Source organism: Ischnura elegans, chromosome 2, assembly GCF_921293095.1.
Source record: "Ischnura elegans chromosome 2, ioIscEleg1.1, whole genome shotgun sequence".
Taxonomy (NCBI): domain Eukaryota; kingdom Metazoa; phylum Arthropoda; class Insecta; order Odonata; family Coenagrionidae; genus Ischnura; species Ischnura elegans.
Genome location: NC_060247.1, coordinates 2,145,937 through 2,167,046, shown reverse-complemented (window position 1 = coordinate 2,167,046; position 21,110 = coordinate 2,145,937). Strand labels below are relative to the sequence as shown.

General features: G+C 38.6%; 1 protein-coding gene across 1 annotated transcript in view; it reads left to right on the top strand.

The window, feature by feature from the left end:
• Nucleotides 1–21,110, top strand: part of LOC124153326 (DNA-directed RNA polymerase III subunit RPC1) — a 164,684-nt gene that overhangs the window by 132,184 nt on the left and 11,390 nt on the right. The window contains exons 20-24 of the mRNA XM_046526426.1: nucleotides 1,541–1,658; nucleotides 1,748–1,877; nucleotides 2,167–2,285; nucleotides 4,346–4,496; nucleotides 13,374–13,561. Of these exons, the coding sequence (XP_046382382.1) occupies nucleotides 1,541–1,658; nucleotides 1,748–1,877; nucleotides 2,167–2,285; nucleotides 4,346–4,496; nucleotides 13,374–13,561 (706 nt within the window). The remainder of the gene's footprint in view (nucleotides 1–1,540; nucleotides 1,659–1,747; nucleotides 1,878–2,166; nucleotides 2,286–4,345; nucleotides 4,497–13,373; nucleotides 13,562–21,110) is intronic.

Genomic DNA, 21,110 nt, shown 5'->3' with positions numbered 1-21,110 from the left:
CTCTTTCACCTTTTAAGTTTTCAATTGTTTTCAGTTTGAAATTGATGTTGATTGTGGAGAGCAATGAAGGAAGGAGAAAGTGTTGAAGTGCAAAATTTTAAATTTTTATGAGCATAGATGGTAAGAAGAATAAGACCAATGTCGCAAACAAGAATGATATTTCATTCAGTACTTTATCAAGTTCATTAAAAAAGCGGGAGAAAGTTGAAAAATTTAGTGAGCATGTGACTTTAGGAGCTCATTGAAAAAAATGTGCTGCTTTATACATGTGGATATTGATTATCCTGTGTAAGTGAAATGAAAAGAAGTCTAAACCTGTGATATCCCCCTTCCTATTTCCTAACCTACGTTGTGTTGCTTTTCCCGAAATCCAATGCAGGTTGGACTTCAAACCCTGTGAATGCATGGTGTGAAACCCACCCTAAATATGATGGGCAACTCTTTCTCCCTCAAAATCAAAGATGCTGTCAATGGTCACTGATCCCTTGGTCCATGCTGATGAGCTAAAAGATTTTAAAAAGTTAAAAATTAATTCAAAATACTACGTATATGTTCTCAAGGTGGCAAGTCAACCACAACCACAAATGTGTAGTTATTTGGACTTCTGGAGTATGAAATGCTGAAATGAATTGGCTTGAGTGAGGGGTCTCAGAAATTGTGAGATGAGAGAGAGAGAGAGAGAGAGAGATTCGATGGAGGGGCGAGAGCACTGACAATTAGTTGTAGCGTCTAATTTGACTGAGGATGTTGATCCCTGATTGGCACTGATTGTCGTTGGTGAAACTCAGTCAATGTGATTGGAGATTTATAGTATGGTTTATCCAAGATGAAGTGTCTATTGTCGTTGGTGAAACTGACCCTTAATCCTGTCAGCAGAGATTAACATTGATAGGTAACAAGATGATTGAGAAGGCCTTCGCAATGAGTTGTAGGTTCTCCCATAATTTTCCGGATTTCCACCACATTTTTACATGTTTGATGACTTAACTGCCCGGTGGAGAGAGAGAGAGGGCCAGGAGGGATAATTTCCTAAAAATGAAGGTAAATATTTACTGAGGATGTGAATATTTTGTCAACAATCACCTCGTCTGGTGACAAACAGGTAATTCTCCCACTGGGTATAATCACAAATATTACAGCCGCAGACACAGTGGCTCAGATGTGGTCTTCTCTTGGTTTTTCATCTTGGTTTATTTTCTGTCCAGTGCAAGGCTATAAATTAATTGCTGCGATATTACTGTAGTAGCATTGGTTTTATGTTCAATTCAAAGTACACTAGTGTGGTCCCACATGTAATACAGTTCGGTTATGACCAGAGAACTTCTGGCCCCCTCAACATAAGTTATATATGGCTTCCACTGTACCTTTTTTAATTAATTTGCAATCATAATATTTCTTTTTTTTTTAAGGTGGATGTGAAAGTACGCCTATTGTCTTTTTTAAAAGTCAATTGGATATTTGATTGGGCATTGTGAACCTACATATCTGCATGCATTAACTTTTACCATTGAATTTTGATGTATCATTTGAATTCTCTCAGGCACTGCTGTGGGTGCATTAGCGGCACAAAGTATTGGAGAGCCTGGAACTCAGATGACCTTAAAAACGTTTCACTTTGCTGGAGTTGCCTCCATGAATATCACCCAGGGTGTACCTAGGTATGAAAATAATCCCCAAATACCTGCAATCAAACAATATATGTACAGCTTTGTTCCATATTTATTGATCAACATGTTTTTTTTGCCAGAATTAAAGAAATCATTAATGCTTCAAAAGTCATCAGCACACCAATTATTACTGCATTTCTTGAGAATGAAACGAGTGCAGAATACGCTCGCAGAGTAAAGGGAAGAATTGAGAAGACAACCTTAGGAGAAGTAAGTTCCTGATCTGCAGAAATTTCATGCGAATAGTCCCTTCATTTACGATGAGTTGTGGTTATGATTACAATCTTTCATTATTGGGACCTATGCTGTTGTCTTTTTATTTTTGAAATCTTCTTTTCTTTGTTTCTTTTTTAAAACTTATGAAGGGATTCTCTCTTGTCAAAGTTTATCATTGGAACTTTCTTTGTCATTTTATGTACATATTTCAGTCAACCATGAGAATGTGTCCTTGTTATCAATTTTGCACAAGTAATAACAGGATTAATAATATTATTTTTAGGTCTGTGAGTACTTGGAGGAGGTTTATATTCCTGATGACTGCTTTCTTGTTGTAAAACTTGATATTGATAGGATACGACTTTTGAAGTTAGAAGTGGACTGTAATTCAATTACATACAGGTGATTGTTTTCTATTATTATTCTCTTGTATGCGTACCCAGTAAAGCTGCTTTCATTGTAAAGTGCATGAAAGCTCTATTTATTCACCTTTAACTCAAAGTACTATTTGCCATTTTTTACACATGAATTAGATTTAGCCCATATTTTAGGATGACATACATGTATTGAAATTGCTTGCAAATACAGTGGAACCCCGATTTATCGTTCCCGCATTAATCGTTTTCCCGCATTCATCGTTCGCCGCTCCTGGTCCCAAATTAAGTTCCATAAAGACAATGTAATTTTTTCCCGCATCTATCGTTCCCCGAAGTATCTCGACCGCTGACTTCTTTTTTAGTTGACTCGCTTCAAAGATCCCCACCTCTGGAGGTCAACTGCTGCATGAATCACCGATTAGCCCATAAGGTGTGTAAAAATGAATTTCGGCAATTGGTATTATACTTTTATTAGATTGAGTTATTAGTGATGTGCACGTAATTCAAAAAAGGATGATACCAAACACGACGTATTTCTAACGTTATTTAACAATTTTAAGCAAGGAAATAGTTGGAATAATAAGATGGTGATTTCTGGCGATTATCGATATCCTCGCAGCTGATAGTGAGCTTCACAGCAGTTGATGCGGATTTTTTTCGAAAACAATTACAATCTGGTTACAATTTAAGAGGTATTCTACAAGTCTCACCTGTCTGAGGTGCTAACGAAGCGATGTCTTCTCAGGATATTTTGTTTCTCCCTACTAGCAATCTGAATTCATCTGCTCACCTAGAGCTACACTACTTATTGTTACAAATGAGTGGGTAAGCTGCCTTCTCCATAGAATAAAAAAATTTGCGCAGTCTTATGGTCATGCTTCACCCTCTGCAGTAAGCTCTGCTTACGCCGTACGCGATATCATTAGTGCCGAACTTCACCTCGTACGAGTGGTTCCGTACTTTCCAGGGTGGGTTGACTTGAAGCCGGCGAGTGTTTTCCGTGTGGGTTCAATAGAGTCCGGTTTCATTTTTATTAGTTTTATTCTTATTCGTCTTCGGACCATGGCCCTTCCGAAGACACAAGTGAGAACTTTAAAAGATAGACGGAAAATAATTGAAGACGAAGAAAAGAATCCGGGCTAGAAATGCGTGAATATTACAGCACGCCTCGGTATATCCGCTAGTAAATGACGGCAGGGGTCGAGGTAGAGCAAGATCCCTGGTGAAAAGCAAGAAGTGGGATGAAGCCGAGGATTAGGTGGGCGTGCCGCTGACGATTAACGCCACATTGCCTCAATCATATTAAAAATTTAATTGCTAGAAAGGAACATTTCAAATAATAAACTATTTTTGGCCTTCTTGATACACCCTATAACCAATCACTGCGACGGCGAAATCAGTTGTTTGAGGCATAACTCGCACATTTCTCTCGTAAATACGTGTACTTGAAATGGCATTTGATGGAGAAGAATTTTTACATCGGACAGAAATGCATAATAGCAGTGAAAATTCCGAGTGGAGTAAAACATTTTTTTAGCAAGGCGGCGTGTTCCTTCAGGATATTTGAAAGAGATATAATCCGAATCAACAATATGACCTTAGTGTTTCGATACAGGAATAATATTCCTTTAATAAGCTAATATCTTTTTAGAATCCATTAATGAATGTCATAATTTGCAAAAATCCAGCTGATCCTGGGACATAGGCAACCCGGACAAACCTTCCCACATTGATCGTTTTCCCGCATTCATCGTTTTTTTCATCCATCCCCTTGAAAAACGATAAATCGAGGTTCCACTGTAAATTCCATTATTTGTAGATGTGACTTGTTAATATTATGCATACACAAATGCTAGGTGAAAGTATGTGTTTAAGCTTATAGGTAGTCACATTCATATCAGTACATTCCTGTCAATACATACCTGTCAGTACCTGAAATGATTGTTTCTGCTCAGTGATTTAAAATTTTATCTGCACATGCATTTGGCTTACAATTAGAAAGCATGATGCATACTACATTATTCCTTGATATTTTTAATTGCTATGGTGATCACATTTTCTAATTCGTTCATTTTACCCTTCCAGCATTTGCACATCCCGGTTAAAAATAAAGCCAAATGACATAAAGATTGTGTCAGACACCATCTTAATCATCAGACCATCAGCGTATTCATCCCAAATGTCATCATACTCTCTTCAGCATTTGAAGGATAATGTTCCTAATGTTGTTATCAAGGTAAGTCCCTATACCGCCAGTTCACCCCTGACTAAGCAGTGCAATGTCATGCATTCAGTTTAAGGACTGTTGTGTGCCTCGCACTATGAGGATTTTGTTTTTGGGTGTTCATTTGCAGCTGGAACCCACGAGCCTCTGATTACATCCCCAATGCTCGGCGCCATGCATCAGCACATGCCAAGCCAAGAATTTCGAGTAACCTACTTACCTACCTGCACTCACAGTTGAGCTTATCTTTTCTTGAGAAATATGTACACCCATGTCTCGTATAGCGCAAGGGATGCGTTCCTTGGGGTCTTTGCGCTATACGAATTTGCGTTATACGAGAGCGTTTTAACATTGGGAAGATATGGATGCGTTCCTCGTAGCATAGGTCTTGGGTATTGAATTTCCTCTAAAACATATATATTCCCATAAATAGCCTTAGAAAACATTATTTATATAAATGTTTATAGTTTAAAACATCTTTAAAGATAGTATGCACGCATTTGAAGACTTATTCACGTTAAAAAAAATTCTTACGTGCTTTTGAAATTCCCTCCTGTCGTGCGGGTGGGCTAACATCTGCTATCTCAGGGGTTCGTAATGCATTGCCGGCAGTTGTCGATTTTTCAAACCAGTCTAAAAACAACTATTGTGTCACCCAGGCCCTTTTGTCGCTCATCGAAATGACAGGCAAATGCTACTTTGAATGCCATTTCATAGCTAGCAGAGTTAATGAATGATAAATCATTTTAATTTGAAGTCCTCCGAGTCATTAGCAGCTACGTGAAACAGTCTTTAAATGCCTTGAAACCTGACCCAGGTTTTCTTTCCCTGAAAATTAATGAACAAGAATGCATTCTTTTCCTAAAGAATATCGTCTCGTCAACACTAAAAACTAGTTGAGGGGGAGAGGAACCACTTTCAATCACAGCTTGGAGTTCATCAGAAAATGTTGTGTTGACTGCGCTATCAACACTTGCAGATTCACCTGATATCGCCGCACTGAAAATACCTGCTTGCCGTTTAAATTCTGGAACCAACCGGAGCTTTCACTAAATGTCCCGGAGCGATTACCACATTCGTCTTTTTGTACAGATTCACAATGAACTTTCCGTATGTGTAGACCGCTTGGTTGAAGTTGGTGCGGCTGAGGTCACTGATGTTTTAACTTCGTCTTTATTCAGAATAAGGCATCGTGCGTTTAAACTTCCGCGCAATACCACTTTGAGGTTCTCCATTTTCAAAGCAATTGACCTCTTTCAATTTCTCTTCTAGGTTTATGGTTTTTCTTGATAACTTCTTGATTTTTCTACCCGCATTCCTATTTTTTGCCATTTTCTCTTGGTCCTTACTCTGCATGGCTCTATCGAAATCACCTTCTACTGCTGAACTGTATTCTTGAGACGCAGAGGGCCTACGACTGCGGGGAGGGAACGAAGCTATTGTGTTTGAGACTCTATAGTGGACCCTCTTATATGTTGACGCTATTCATGCGCCACTCGGCCACCGCTCCATTTCTCCCCCGTGAATACCGATGACCTTGAAGGCTTAAGTAGCCCCTCTACCTGGAAGTCAATCGCCCGATAACCTATGACGGCAAAAATTACGTCTCAACCAGTATTGCTTAAAAAAAACTCATTTCCTCTAGCCCCAAGCTTAATTAATGATCTAAATTAACTCATTCTGTTAAGGAGACGAGATAAATTACTTCGGTAGGCCGGCTATCTGGACCCAATGACGAGTAATACTTTTGGCCATTGCACAGCAATGGATTTCGATTAATACATAAACAAAAAAGAAGATTTGGGGCAAGCAATAATATTAATACGCGTAAAATGATAGAAATTTCGTGTGTACTTAGCGCAAGTTCACGTTTTATCACGTGAGCGTTTAAGATATTTGATAAGGCTACACTGCGTTGCAATGTTTTCCCGAGGAACGAATTTGCGCTATATTGAAATTGCGCTAATCGAAATTGCGCTATACGAGACATGGGTGTATAGTGTTGTATTTTTCTATCATTGCAGAGAAAAAATGCCGTGTTCTTTATTTATTTTTTCCAATCCTCCAAAAACTGTACATTTTGGGCTTTTACATGGGGATTATTTTAAACATTTCAACAAATACACATGCACGAACATCCATGCCCTAGATGAGAGAAACGTACCGAGGCAGGACTCGAACCCATGACCTATTGCCGACTAGTTTCGGTTACACTGTACCATTTTCAAGACTAGTGATACACATCAGAATTTGCCGGTATATATACTCTGTGGTCAGGTGATTGGAGGGGAAAGGGGAGAGGTAAGTGACGGGAATGGTGAAGGAGGAATTTCATTGCATGCTGCATAGAGCTTTAGAGCCCTCAGATCTCCTTTCAGAAATTACCACCATCAAAAAAATCGCGATAGCCAATGGTTACACCGAAAAATTGATCAACGATTTGTTTGAAAGCAAAAAGAGAAAAGTCTTACTCAGAGGTATTTACTCTACCACCCCCACGGATCAACAGTCATGGCGACGCATAATATATTTAGGCCAACCTTCTATTAAATTGGAAAAATTACTCAAAGTAATCAACATAAAACCGGCCTTTTACAATAATTCTAACCTGAAGAGCATGCTACCTTCAGTCAAGGACCCCACTGACTCAGCCCTCAAGAGCGGGGTCTACCAATTAAGGTGTGGTGATTGTGACTCCAAATACATAGGACAAACAGGAAGAAGTCTGACCGTACAAGCGGAGGAACACCGGCGCGATTACTACAACAACACTGGGATGTCCCAATTCGCTACCCATCTTCGGGAGGAAGGCCACCAAGCGGATTTTACCCCGGAATTGCTGCACCGAGTCAAAAAAGGAACACAGCTGGACATCAGAGAACAGATGGAAATTTTAAAAATTGTAAAGAGGAAAGAACCCATTGATAACGACCACCTTTTCCCTTTCCACTCCCCCCTCCTAGACATTCCACTATTACACCCCAAAAAATCCTTGTGACGCCAACACACGCTCTTCTTTGTAACTACCTCTGGTTTTTCCCCTATCCCTTCCCTCCTTCACCATTCCCGTCACTTACCTCTCCTCTCTCCCCTTTCCCCTCCAATCACCCGACCACAGAGTATATATACCGGCAAATTCTGATGTGTATCACTAGTCTTGAAAATGGTACAGTGTAACCGAAACTAGTCGGCAATAAAGTGTGTGTTTTTGTAGAAAAGCTAAGAAATTTCCTTCCAAACATTAAATATGGAATTCTACAAAGTAAAGGCCTCAACAATTCAGTGCACCATGACCTATTGTTTGACAGGCAACGACTTTACCCTGCTGTCACCAAGGGTGGCAAAGTATTCTGCTTTCATTTAAGTTAATGCTGAATTTTTACCCTATCCTGTGAAGTTTTTGGATGTGGTTCATGATAACTGAACTTCGTAGGTATCAAGTTATGAAAACTTGTCTCATATCATTAAATTAGGCGGTAGTAATGGATTAATAATAAAATTTGGGAATAATGTTAATGAAATTCTGGGGTTGTTGATAATATCTAATTGTGTATAGGATCTGAAGCATTTCTCTCTGTTGAGCGGAGAACTGCGAAGATTTTAGGACCATAAGCCTGACTAAATATGTGTCGAAGATACTAACAGGGATCATCTACAGAAGAATAGAACAAAGAGCAGAAGAGTATTTGGATGAGGACCAATTTAGATTTAGAAAAAGTAAAGGCACAAGGGAAGCAATATTGGCCCTTTGGCTGCTCATGGAAAAGAGAATGGAAAAGAATAAGCCGACGTTTGTTGTGTTCGTGGACTTAGAGAAGGCATTTGATGGTGTGGATTGGAACATAATGCTTGGAATCCTTTATATACTCGCTATATACACAGTTCTTGTGGTGACGTTCAAACCATTAGACTCGCATCACCGTCACCAGTCCATACTCGTGCAGGAGAGTGTACTCGATACAAGAATAGTGAAGGTTAGTACAATATAACTCAATTTATTTTAATACGTTCAATTTAAGTAGCTTATTCAAATGTTGTGCCTAGAGATGTCCGAATTATATCCGTGAATACTCGAATACTAGAAAGTATTCGATATTCGTGATCTCGAATAATTATGCTAAAAGTACTATCTCGAATACTTTGAATTTCGCCCCTTACACTGTCGCACGCATGTGGTTGGTTGTTGACTCGGAAACAACGTAGAGGACTCTAGTCGTTTAGTGCATGCAGCGCCATTTTAGGCAAGTTGACGAACTACATCAAATTCGCAGAAAAGAGTGGTGAATAAATATCGTTCGACGTGGGGAACCGAAAATGATCAGGGAAAAACCGAAAATGAACGTTAAGTGTGCTTTGTGCAATTCTAGTTTTTGAGGTATGTATTCCAATTTTGAGATATTCGAATATTCGAGCTATGATTTAATATTCGAGTTTGAGAAATCTGCTATTCGACCTACCTAGTTTAAACATATATGTAAACACGCAATATCGCTTTGATGCTCGCTTACTATTTATCTATGTAACTTATCGCTTTGTGAACTACGACTGCTAGGAGGGAATGAAGCCATTGTGTTTGAGACTCTAGTCTTCGTGTTCATGCTATTCATACGGAACTCTGGCACCGCTCCATTTCTCCCCCGTGAATACCAATGACCTTGAAGGCAAAAGTGTGGACCAGGCCCCGCTCACTAGCCAGATGCTTGAGTATGCCTGAAGATGTTAGGGCAGTTGCCGCGAGCAGCGCCTCTGGTAGCTCGGCACTGATTAAAGCGCGAATTTGAAAATCCACGGGGGAAATCCTTGTACTTAGTATGTGTCTTTATTGGCTGAGATTTTCCTCTCGCTATTATGCCGCAACATTGTAGCAAGAGGTATTTACGTTCATGTTGTTCACCGGCTGGGAAACGAAGGTAGCCAAGATACCTCTATGATTTAAGTAAGACTACCACCGGGTGACTTCGTTGACCTGCAACACTCTTTTTCTCGACGTCCACTGTCAGTGCCGGCTCAAGGCAAAATACTTACCGGGGAAAACTACTATTGTGTCGCCCACCTACTGGGGGTTTTAGCATGAAATATCCCCGAATTACAAGAGGTTTGGTATGGAATACCCCCAATCAAATTTGGTCGCCCCCTAGCTACGTCGCGCGGCCCTTCGAGACTAACTAGAATACCATGCCTTTACATTAAGAATAGCTAAGTAATATTTTAATCATATACTACATTGCTAAATTGATATGCATAAATAGTATTTAGTGTACACAATATGAGGAAAATCTCAGTAAATGGTATTGCATGCAATGAAACAAATAGGTAATATGTAAAGAATCAATTCCAAAAGAAAGTTAATAGAGCACTACCATGGAAGAAGGAGGAGAGGAAGCACAATCCTCCTCCTCCTTCCATGTTACTACCATAATGCATATTACAAAAGATAAAGAATAAGACAGCAATCGTTGTTTAGGAATTTATTTGCTGGATACTTTACATTAATCATGGATTTTTTTTGCTTCATCCAATTGTATTGCTTTACTATGTTAGTGTCCAGTAATTCGAGAAAGTGAATGATTTACATTGCTAAAACATTGCCAATGGCATTACTCACTGAACATGCAAAAGTCACAGTATCATTTAACGAGCCAATCTAATCAAATTTGGATTTCTTGAAGAACTCACTATTTATTCTTTTGTCCTTCATCACGATGTGAACTGATGGGATTCGCAGGCACATAACTTCACCTTCACAAGTCCGTGGTATAATCGCCGGATACATCTCTTTCAAAGTCAGCTATTCATATTGCAAAAGCTCGGCACCACTCCCAACGAGCAAGGAAACACTCCGGAATACAGGTACACACACAAAAACAAGCAATAATTAAATAGCAGCGCGTTTTGTGATCGAAATAACGATATTTATGCATCACCGTTTCAAAAAAAAACAATGGAATTCATCCGGGTAACGACAATTCGATCCTAATGGGTGACCATCTCTATCGATAATGTGAACCCCTATCGATTGTGAGAGCCACAATCGATCGTGAGGCCTTCTACCGATAGCTGCAAAATAAGTCCGAGCCAGATGTCTCCACCGTCGAAAGAGAGATATAGAGAGGGCCAAAAGCTATACTATAGGGCCTTATGGGAGTGAGCGAGGCCTGGCGTAGACCCTCTACATTGAAGTCAATTCGCCCAATTACGTATGATGGCAAAAATTATGTCTCAAACCGTATTGCATTCAAAAATCTCATTTCCACTAGCTCCGTGCTTAATTAATGATCTAAATTCACTAATGTCACTCTGTTAAACCTTAACCTGCTCACATCACCTATTATAAGCGATCGCCTTAGCACACTGCAGCTCCCATCGTCTATTGATGATTTTTATTTATTAATATATTTTGAAATAATTTTTCGCATAATTGTAATACATGTCCTTAAGTTCATCATTTGAAGTAAAATCAGCAGAAAGTTAGTCAATTAAATATTTTTTTAAACATATTTTTCCTTAAGTAAAAAGTGATAGTTAATAAAAAAATATTATCATAATTTTTTTGCGCCTGTGGGGAGCTCTATTTCAGCTTATTTGCACAGTTTAAGGGTTGAGGAGGCGAGATGAATTATGCACTTGGGTAGGCCGGCTATCTGGACCGCATGACGAGTAATGTTTTTGGGCACTGTGCGCAACATGGATTTCGATTAATATATAAACATAGAAGAAGATTTGAGGCAAGCAATACTATTAATATGCGTAAAATGGTAGCAATTTTGTGTTTACTTAGCGCAAGTTCACATTTTATCAAGAGAGCGTTTAAGGTGTTTGATTAGGCTACACAGTGTTGGGATACTTCCCTGAGGAACAAATTTGCGCTGTATTGGCATTGCGCTAAGAGAGGCATGGGTGTCCCATGGGTGGATGCAGAAATCTAAGTCTCTATTGCATTTTTCCAACTATTTCCTTGCTTAAAATGCTTAAATAACCTTAGAAATACACCATGTTTGATCTCATTCTTTTTTTAATTACGTGCACATTACTAATATTTCAATCTAATAAATGTATTATACCAATTGGTGAAAGTCATTGTTAGACACTTTTTGGGCTAATAGGTGACTCATACAGCAGTTGACTTCCAGAAACGTGGAACTTTGAAGCGGGTAAGCTGAAAAAGGTCAGCGGGTGAGGAATGGGGAGGCATGAAAAAAGGTTTCTTTTGTTCTCGTGTAACTTGATATTTCCTTTCGAAGCCAAGGTCTTCGTAATACGATCTATGCGTGAGCTGGAATCTTTTGTTTGATTTTGGAGAAAAGGAAAGCTTAGAGGGGGGGAGGAGAGTGCTGGATGGAGGGGGATAGCGGATATTGGGAAATGCACTTTCGCTACTATCCCAGGGCATTGAGCTTCCCCCTGTGGTAGTTTCATCTCGTGGGGAAGATTCAAACTATGTGCCTGTCGTTATTAGCCATAAATGACACATTGTATATATTTCGTCTCATTTTTGTCTAGCTATGGATGCAGGAAAATTATATGTTTGTACCACTATTATTCGACGCTAGCATTCGAGCTGTGATTTACTATTCGACTCTGATATTCGAGTTCGAGAAATCTGCTATTTTACCTATCTCTAGTTTTTAATGATGTTATTTTTAATTACGGTTGTTAATGATGTTATTGATGCGAATGATTTCATAAAATTTGAAATAAAAAGTTGATTTTCAAAATGTATTTGGTATGTACCTATTTATTTATATATTCATCAAGTGAAATAAATGAAAGTCATTTAATACACTTTGTGGAATTCTAGTATTTGAGGTATCCAAAAAATGAGATATTCGAGCTATGATTTACTATTCAAATTCGATATTTGAGTTCGAGAAATCTGCTATTCGACCCATCTCTAGTTGTGACATAAAATTAATTTATCACTGTGAAGTGTTTACAATTATATATTGTAGAAATATAATAAAGGAAACACATGAAGAAAAATTTTTTTAATCGCTAGTGTATACATATAGACAACTGTTACGTAGCGCATGCGTGCCTTCTGTGCTTTCAAATCCAGAAGCACACTACAAATTATGCGCTTAAATTCAAAATGTATGTTTTTATTGGAATTTTTTAAAATTGTTAATTTTGAATTACGAAATATAGAAAAATTTGTTTTATGCGATAAATTTGGAATATTCAAAAAATAAATTTGTTATTTATTTTAATTTATGCACTAATTTCAAAAATGATTTAAATGTATTTTTTAAAAATACAGTGTACTGTTTTCCTACAGCAAAATTTTTTAAATATTTTTGTACATATATGTGCGGTAAATTAAAAAATGTGAAAAAATGCATTTGCCAATTTTTAAAAATTTGATTGGTAAATTTGAAATACAGTGGTACCTTGAGATACGAATTTAATTCGTTCTGTGATCATCGTCGTGTGTCAAAAAAATCGTATCTCAAAGCAATTTTTGCCACTTAAAATAATGTAATATACATTAATGCGTTCTAGCGATATGAAACTAACCCAAAACACAGTTAAATTACACATAATATACACAATTTGTATAAAAATAAATGAGTGATAATGCACATAATGCTTATTAATTTATTTATTAATATATTAATAACACACAATGTTTATTAATCATCACTTTAACGTCGGGCCTTTTTGGCCTCACTTTGCTGACTTTCACAGCGTGAGACCTTCACAAGGTAGCGATCTAGAGAGGTCTGCCTCCCTTTTAAAATGTTACGAAAGAATGTGAGACACCTATCATCAAATAAGGCACTCGCTCTCCCTGTAAACAATTTCTCTAAATCACACTGTTTCACATGTGAATGTCTTTTTAAGTTTTACATTTTCAACTTGATGATCTGTGCTATGGTGGTTATTTTTTAGGGCCTACCCTCTGTAAGTCGTGCAGTAATTCATCGAGATGACTCTGTTGGAGATGTATCACACCACAAATTGTTTGTTGAAGGAGGCAATCTCCGCGATGTTCTGGCCACTCCTGGAGTTTTGGGGAAGAAAACAACATCAAACAACATTTTTGATGTTGCTGCTACTTTGGGAATCGAGGCTGCAAGGTATAGTTTATTTATTTAAAATTATTTAGATTTCTGTTAGTTTACCGGTGGAGTGTGTGGAAAGGACACAAATTTAGCATGAAAATTTGAAATGGCAAATAGACAAACTTTTATATCTTGTAATTAATACTTACCTACAGATATACACATTCTCCAATGGCAGTTGGGCTTTGTCTCTCTGTTGAAAGAAATAATACATAGTACACTTCTTGCACTGACACCCTTTGAATTACATTTGTTCATTAGTTGAACTCAAATATTTCCAGCTTTCCCTTTGACACAATGACAAAAATTGAAGGTGACAAAATTTTGAATAATAAATATTTTAAAAATCTTAAAGTATAAATGGTTAATTTTTAAATGGTTTTCAAAAACTAGATCTCTTTCAACAATATGCTGCTGCTATGTATTCTGCTTCTGAGGCAACAATTTTCCAAATAAGGGCACATCAGGAAAGTGGGAGCCTCGGCAAACATTTCCTTATTCACTGTTTAACTCTTTCTATCTATCTCAACGCCTGCAAAGTCGGCATCTCAGCATTCTTTAATGGCTTTACTTTGATAGGTTTTGACGGAACGTGAGTGTGATTTTGTGAGCGTGACGGAATTTGCGCACTTAAATCCCTGTCATACTCTTCTTCCCTGCAGCAATAAACCCCAACAATTTCCTCCTTCAACTCCGAAAGGGATTCTGGACCCAAGAGATATGTTAAAGACATCAAAAAATATGTTAAATTTCCGAGCAGGCACCAACAGGGCCAGTCATCACCCAAGAACTGCTCTCGGCTTCAAAATGACGTGGCGCTGTACTTTGCAAATTTATATTTGGACTTAGTAATGTCTTTGCTAAAATAATGAATAATACGTCATTCTAAAGATAATTTCATTCTAAATTCGGAGTTATATTTTTGTGCCATGAAAATTTTAAAAATGTAGGCATGCCAGGGCCATAAATGACTCCATGCACACCAAAACTTAGCCGTTTTGTCAACATCATGAACTTTGTGACTCAGCCAAGGGAAAACTACCACGTCTACAGCATTCATATTCCTCCATAAGTTGCACACATTAATGTACATAAATAAAATAGCTTTTTCGTATTTCTAGAATGTATATTTTGTTGTCAATTAAGAGAAATGTTGAAACATTATCTAGTCCTACAGATTACCCCGAAAGAAAACATAAAACTGATAGAAACACTTTTTAATTTATTTGAAAATTTTCTTTGATCCGAAAATTCATTTTTTTTGCGTAGCATAAATTATTCACGGACATTATGAAAATTCGCTCAAGTGAACGAATGCTGCGTTGCCAAGTCTTGCGCGTGAAACTTGAGAAGAACATTTGAGTGCGGACTGCTGCTGAAGCATTTTCATTCAACCCTCAGGAAGTGTAGTGACATTCAATAAATCAAACTCTTTTAAGTAAATCAATCATAAATGGTTAACGTACCTATTACCTAATTTGTCCTTATTGTGAAGTGGCCCTCTTTTGATCAGTTTAAGAATATTTCGTCGCTAATTCCGCTCAAACCAGGAGATAGAATGTAAGTAACGATATTAAATCTACCTTATTAATCCTTGAAGCTTCAAAATGCTATTCCTATTCTCCTTTGCAACCCATGTGCACAGTTTCCATGGTTCACTACCATGGTGAAACCCATTCATGCCCCCCCCCCTCCACCCTACATGCACACCCTTCTGAGGTGAGTACTCCAGGAAAAACAAATTTAGCTCGGCATCAAGGAGGCAATGCAGGAGCTCAGGAGTTGGTAGAGCAAGAAAAGAACTCGGCAATGGGCAGTGGGTGTGATCCTGAACAATCAACTCCAACCTCGTTGGGTGGAGGCATTGAAGGGAGCAAACAGGCACCAATCAATGAATCGATTGACCACATTTTTTCACAATTAAGATAAATACCCATTTATTTACTACAGTGGAACCCCGATTTATCGTTCCCGCATTCATCGTTTTCCCGCATTCATCGTTCGCCGCTCCTGGTCCCGAATTAAGTTCCATAAAGACAATGTAATTTTTTCCCGCATCTATTGTTCCCCGAAGTATCGTTTTCCCGCATTGATCGTTTGACGATCGCGGTCCCGTCGTATAATTTTCCCGCATCTATCGTTTGACGAAAATGAGACGAAGTGTTTACAACGTGTTGTTTACGGCTAATAACGACAGACACAAAGTTTGAATCTTCCCCAGGAGATTGAAATACGATAGGGAGAAGCTGAGTGCCGTGGGATAGTTACATTATCGCATTTCCCAAGATCCGGTATCCCCCTCCATTCAGCACTCGCCTCTCCCCATCTGAAGCTTTCCTCTTCTCCGAAATAAAAAAGGTCCCAGCTGGAGCAGGGATCGTATTACGAAGACCTTAGCTTGGAAAGAAAATATCAAGTTACTCGAGAACAAAAGAATCCTTTTTCACGCTTCCCCCTTTCTCGACCACCGACTTCTTTTTAGCTGACTCGCTACAAAGATCCCCACCTCTGGAGGTCAACTGCTGCATGAATCACCGATTAGCTCAAAAGGTGTGTAGAAATGAATTTCGGCAATTGGTATTATACTTTTATTATATTGAGATATTAGTGATGTACACGTAATTCAGTAAAGATTGATACCAAACATGACGTATTTCTAACGTTATTTAAGCATTTTAAGCAAGGAAGTGAGTGGGTAAGTTGCCTTCTCTATAGGATAAAAAATTTCATTGCGCCGTCGTATGGTCATGCTTCACCCTCTGCAGTAAGTTCTGCCTACGCCGTACGCGATAGCATTAGTGCCGAACTTCACCTCGCACGAGTGGTTCCGTACTTTCCGGGGTGGGTTGACTTAAAACTAGCGAGTGTTTTCCGCGTGGGTTCAATGGAGTCCGGTTTCATTTTTATTAGTTTTATTCTTATTATTGGCCTTCTTGATCCATTTCATAACCAATCACTGCGACGGCGAAATCAGTTGTTTGAGGCATAACACGAACATTTCTCTAGTAAATACGTGTACTTGAAATGGCATTTGATGGATAAGAATTTTTACATCAGACAGAAATGCATAATAGCCGTGAAAATTCCGAGTGGAGTGCAAACATTTTTTAGCAAGGCGGCTTGTTCCTTTAGGATTTTAGAAAGAGAGATAAGTCGAATCAACAATATGACCTAAGTGTTTCGATAGTGTAATAATATTCCTGTAATCAGCTGAAATCTCGTTTGAATCCATTAATGAATGTCATAATTTGCAAAAATCCAGCTGATCCTGGGAAATAGGCAACCCGGACAACCATTCCCGCATTGATCGTTTTCCCGCATTCATCGTTCTTTTCATCCATCCCCCTGAAAAACGACAGATCGAGGTTCCATTGTAGTTTACAGGGTGCAAATTAACATGTTATGATATATAGAAAATGATTGCAATGGCTGATGCAGAATGAAGTGATTTACAAGTATTTGAATGACCTAATGTGACTAATGAGACGGAAAAATTACAATAACATGTACATCAATCTATCAAAATCAACCACTAGCATAAAAATTAACCAAAATGCCGGCCTCGGTGGTGGCGGGGTAAAGTCCTTGCCTGCCAAGCCAAAGGTTCCGTGTTCGAGTTTTGCCTGGCTAAGTTATCCTTATTGAGGGCATGGATCTTTGTGCACGTTTGATTGTTAAATGTTATCAAAAACCCCGATGTAAAGGCCGAATAGTTCTGTTTTTAGGGCTGTGGAAATAAATAGAAGTGAACATGCTGCTCATTCTTAGCAGAATTTTGAGTCTTTGAGCGATTAATGGGAGAAAAGTGGTACAATATTTCAAAGAAATACGGAGTTGATCCTATTTGATAGCTGTGCATGCAACTGTGACTTTTTTGCTCTTGTCTGTTCTCAATGGAGGTCACTTTTTGGATGAGGGAAAGAATCACAGTTCAGGCCAATCTCTGGGAATGATGAAATTTTAGAAACAAATGGAAGAAGTGGCTCCAAAATGAAACCATGCTCCTCCAGTGGTATCAGGTACATACTAGCTGACAATGGCTCGGGAAACAAGCGGACAACCAAATTCCATCCATGCAAACATAGTCCCTTCCATGTGCATCCATTGCCATTGTGTCTCTTTGTGGCTGGAGACAACACCTTGGAAGCAGCATGCACTTGTTGCAACCCACTTTGGTTCTCGCTGCACTGTCACTATGCGGGCCTTTTAAACCTCAGGCCTCTGGTTTACCTAAATAGGTAATCAAAGTACAAATGCTGGCACAGCCACTCCTATGTGATCGATCGATGCCCACTCATCTTTAACTACACTACCGTGGAAAATGAGTGATTAGGGAGGGTTTGAATGAGTCCACTTTTTAAAGGTATTGTATTCTTAATTTCATTCAACCTTTTCATTATCTAAAGGTTTGTTGTATATTTTGATTATCTTGGTTTTTCGATTGATCTGCTCCCAGATTATATGCATGCTATTGGTAGAGGTCAGTGAAAGTGGTTTTATTTTTTACTCAAATTCGTTTTAAAACCATGTGATTTCGGTGTTATAGAAAATCTTGGCGGTGTTATTATAATGATACATACAATTTTTCCACGTTTGTACGAGTTTTATTATTTTATGGTACACTTTTCAGGAATGTGTATACTTTTGTTAAGCATTTTACATAACATTTAACAGAACCTCCATTGTAAAAAATTTCTGATAAAACTAAATGTAGGAAATGGTTCAAGTTATATTGGTTCAAGGTATATGAATGGTTCGAGTATGAAGTCTTGGCGATTATGATACGCAAACGGCAAATCCCCACTACCTTATACGTGTATACTTCAAGAGCCATTCCAGAATTTTTGATTGTCAAGTTTCTCTACACTAAATAAAGCCTTTAAAAATGCCTCTGTAGTAGCAACAACAAGCTCCCCCTTCGCTTTCTTTGACTGAGTGGTTGTGAGTTCAAATGATAGCTGTCGTTTTGCGGGTCCCCTATCTTTCGCACGTTTATGTGTATCGCTACTGATGTGCTTTAACAACATGTCAAATCTTTCAAATTGAAATCTTTTATCGCACACTTTGCACAGCAGTACTCCATCTTTCACATAAAATCCTTCTGAGCTGAATTCACTTGCCGTGGTATGAATAGTATCACTACCTTTTGGCATTTTAAAATTCCTATCCTTTGTTCAATATTTAAGGGGGCGCCCTAGCGTTTGAATTTCCCAATTTAACGGCTCACGAAGGCCTCTAGCCGCAGCGCCGGGATATGGAGACGGAAGGCGAAGCGCCGCGAGGGAGAGAAAGGGGGGGGGAGGAAGGCTACTGTCCTCCCAACTTCACCCGCGACGACTCCGAGGAGAAATTTGATACCCAGGATAAATTTGATACGGGTCGCTGGAACAGGGGTCGCAGTCGGAGTTGATATGTGACACCTAAGTGGCGGCGAGCCAATTAAAAATATTAGAAGCCAACTTCTGGTTCCTCTCTCATGTGCTGAAAAAATAGGCCTGTGAATGCGAAGGTCCTTTTGAGTTTACACCTTTTCCGAAATTGTTGGCGATGATATCTTCATTATGTAAACAAGCATTTCGTCGACATCACGCCGCCAACCTCGATGGTGGCTAGGTAATGTCCTCGCCTGCCAAACAAAAAATCGCGGGTTCGTGTCGCGCCTGGGTAGGATTCCCCTGTCCAGGGCTTGGTTTTTCGTGTAAATGATTGTTAAACTTTTTGAATACTCAATATACAATGGCTCAATTTGGCCTGAATTTGGTGGTTTGGGAATACAACAAAATTAAAAAAAATAAAATTTCAGCATTGAATTGTGGTTTATAATGTAATTTTAACGGAATATAGTCTTTTTACGTAATGAAGATATCATCGCTAGCAGTTTTCGAAACGGTAGGGAAAAATGGGTGGCAAACGAAAAATGGAAAGGTTTCTCATTTGATATATACTTACGTGAAATATATTCAACTAACATAATTAATCATTAATAAAATATCACAATATATGTCAGCTAGCTTGCTTAAAAATTGCACTTGGATGCGAAAAGCTATGGTTACTTAAGTTAGAGCTAGAAATATTTTTTTATTAACACCGATGCAAAGAAGCAATAAAACATAACATGATGAAAAAAACTCCGTGGAAGAGCCGAAACCTGCATTTCAAGGCAAAAGTAGCACTTAATCAGAGGCGGATACAGATGGGGGGCGCAGGGGGCGCGCGCTGCCCCTTCGCGGGGCCTCTCACATTGCCGAACATTGTAGAATCACAGTTGTAACTTTTTTGTATCGTAAGATATTGACTTATATACGTGTATAATGAGTTTAAATAAAACTTTATTCAACTTAGCACGTGGCTTGATTAATTTTTTATTACGATAAAAGTAAAGGTAGCTCAAGATATCTTTTGCGCCCCCCCCCCCCCCTTGAGTTTTTTCTGTATCCGCCACTGTACTTAATTAATAGTTGAACTTTGTGTCATCATATTTTCTGATATAACACTCATCAGAAATCACCTCGCAAGCATTTAATATTTTGAAAATGCAATGGAAAACATGAAATTATATATGAACCATTATAAATTAACAAAAGTATTTAAATCATAAGAAAACATCAAAAATAAGTTCACCAGCTCCACAGCTAGTTTTCATTTGCATTCAAGAGAAAAGTTGACCCCGTGATCATCACTGAATATTGGCATTGATGCTATGATGCGCGAGGCTGTGTGGTTCAGAAACCCTTGAAGGTCCACTTCAAGTTTTTTTCTTTCACTGCTGTCCCCTCTGGGTATGAAGATTTTTTTTCGTCTAGCCCTTTCATAACTAGGATAAAGCTGATACCCACGGATCTTGGCAGTCTTACGAATAATTTTGGATAGAAATTTTGTTAAATTGCCATCAACAATCAGCGAAATAGCTTCTTCTGGCGTCAGTTCATTTTGAATTGTAGGTGTTTTCTTCCATAAATGGAGGAAATCTGTATTGGCAACAGGAATCAAAGTAGCTGACATCTGGTGGCCAATTTCAGAAATGAGACATGGAGGATCGGCCGGTTTGTTTACTAATGCTACAGCCTAGCGGTGTGCGAAACGGATGTGTTTTCAGCAATTTTGTGAAGCGAATACTGATGTATATGGTAAATCTCAGTTGTGAATAATGGATGAAGTAATTTTCTCCACATCTGACGTTTTGGAGTTCAATAGAGACATCAAGAGGTCCCTCGTTGAGGGCTATGAGGTGGAATGCTGTAACCTGTCATGGTTGAAGCACTGTTGGAGTATTTGGTTCTTGCAATGGGCTTTAGCATACAAACAAGCGTTATAAATGGCATGTCACACGAGATACAAGCTTTTCAGAAGAAAATTGGCGCTTCTTTTTCCGTTTTCGTGTGTATTGTTTGACGATTTTATCCACCATCATTACAAGAGATATATCATTATTAAAATCATCAAACAATATGATAGGCATCTACTCACATAAGCCATCCGTCCTCAATAATCTATTCTTCTTAAGGGAATTCGACGTCGGTGTGGTCGTGAGTGGAATTCCCCTTGCATTGGCGTTTTGACTGCT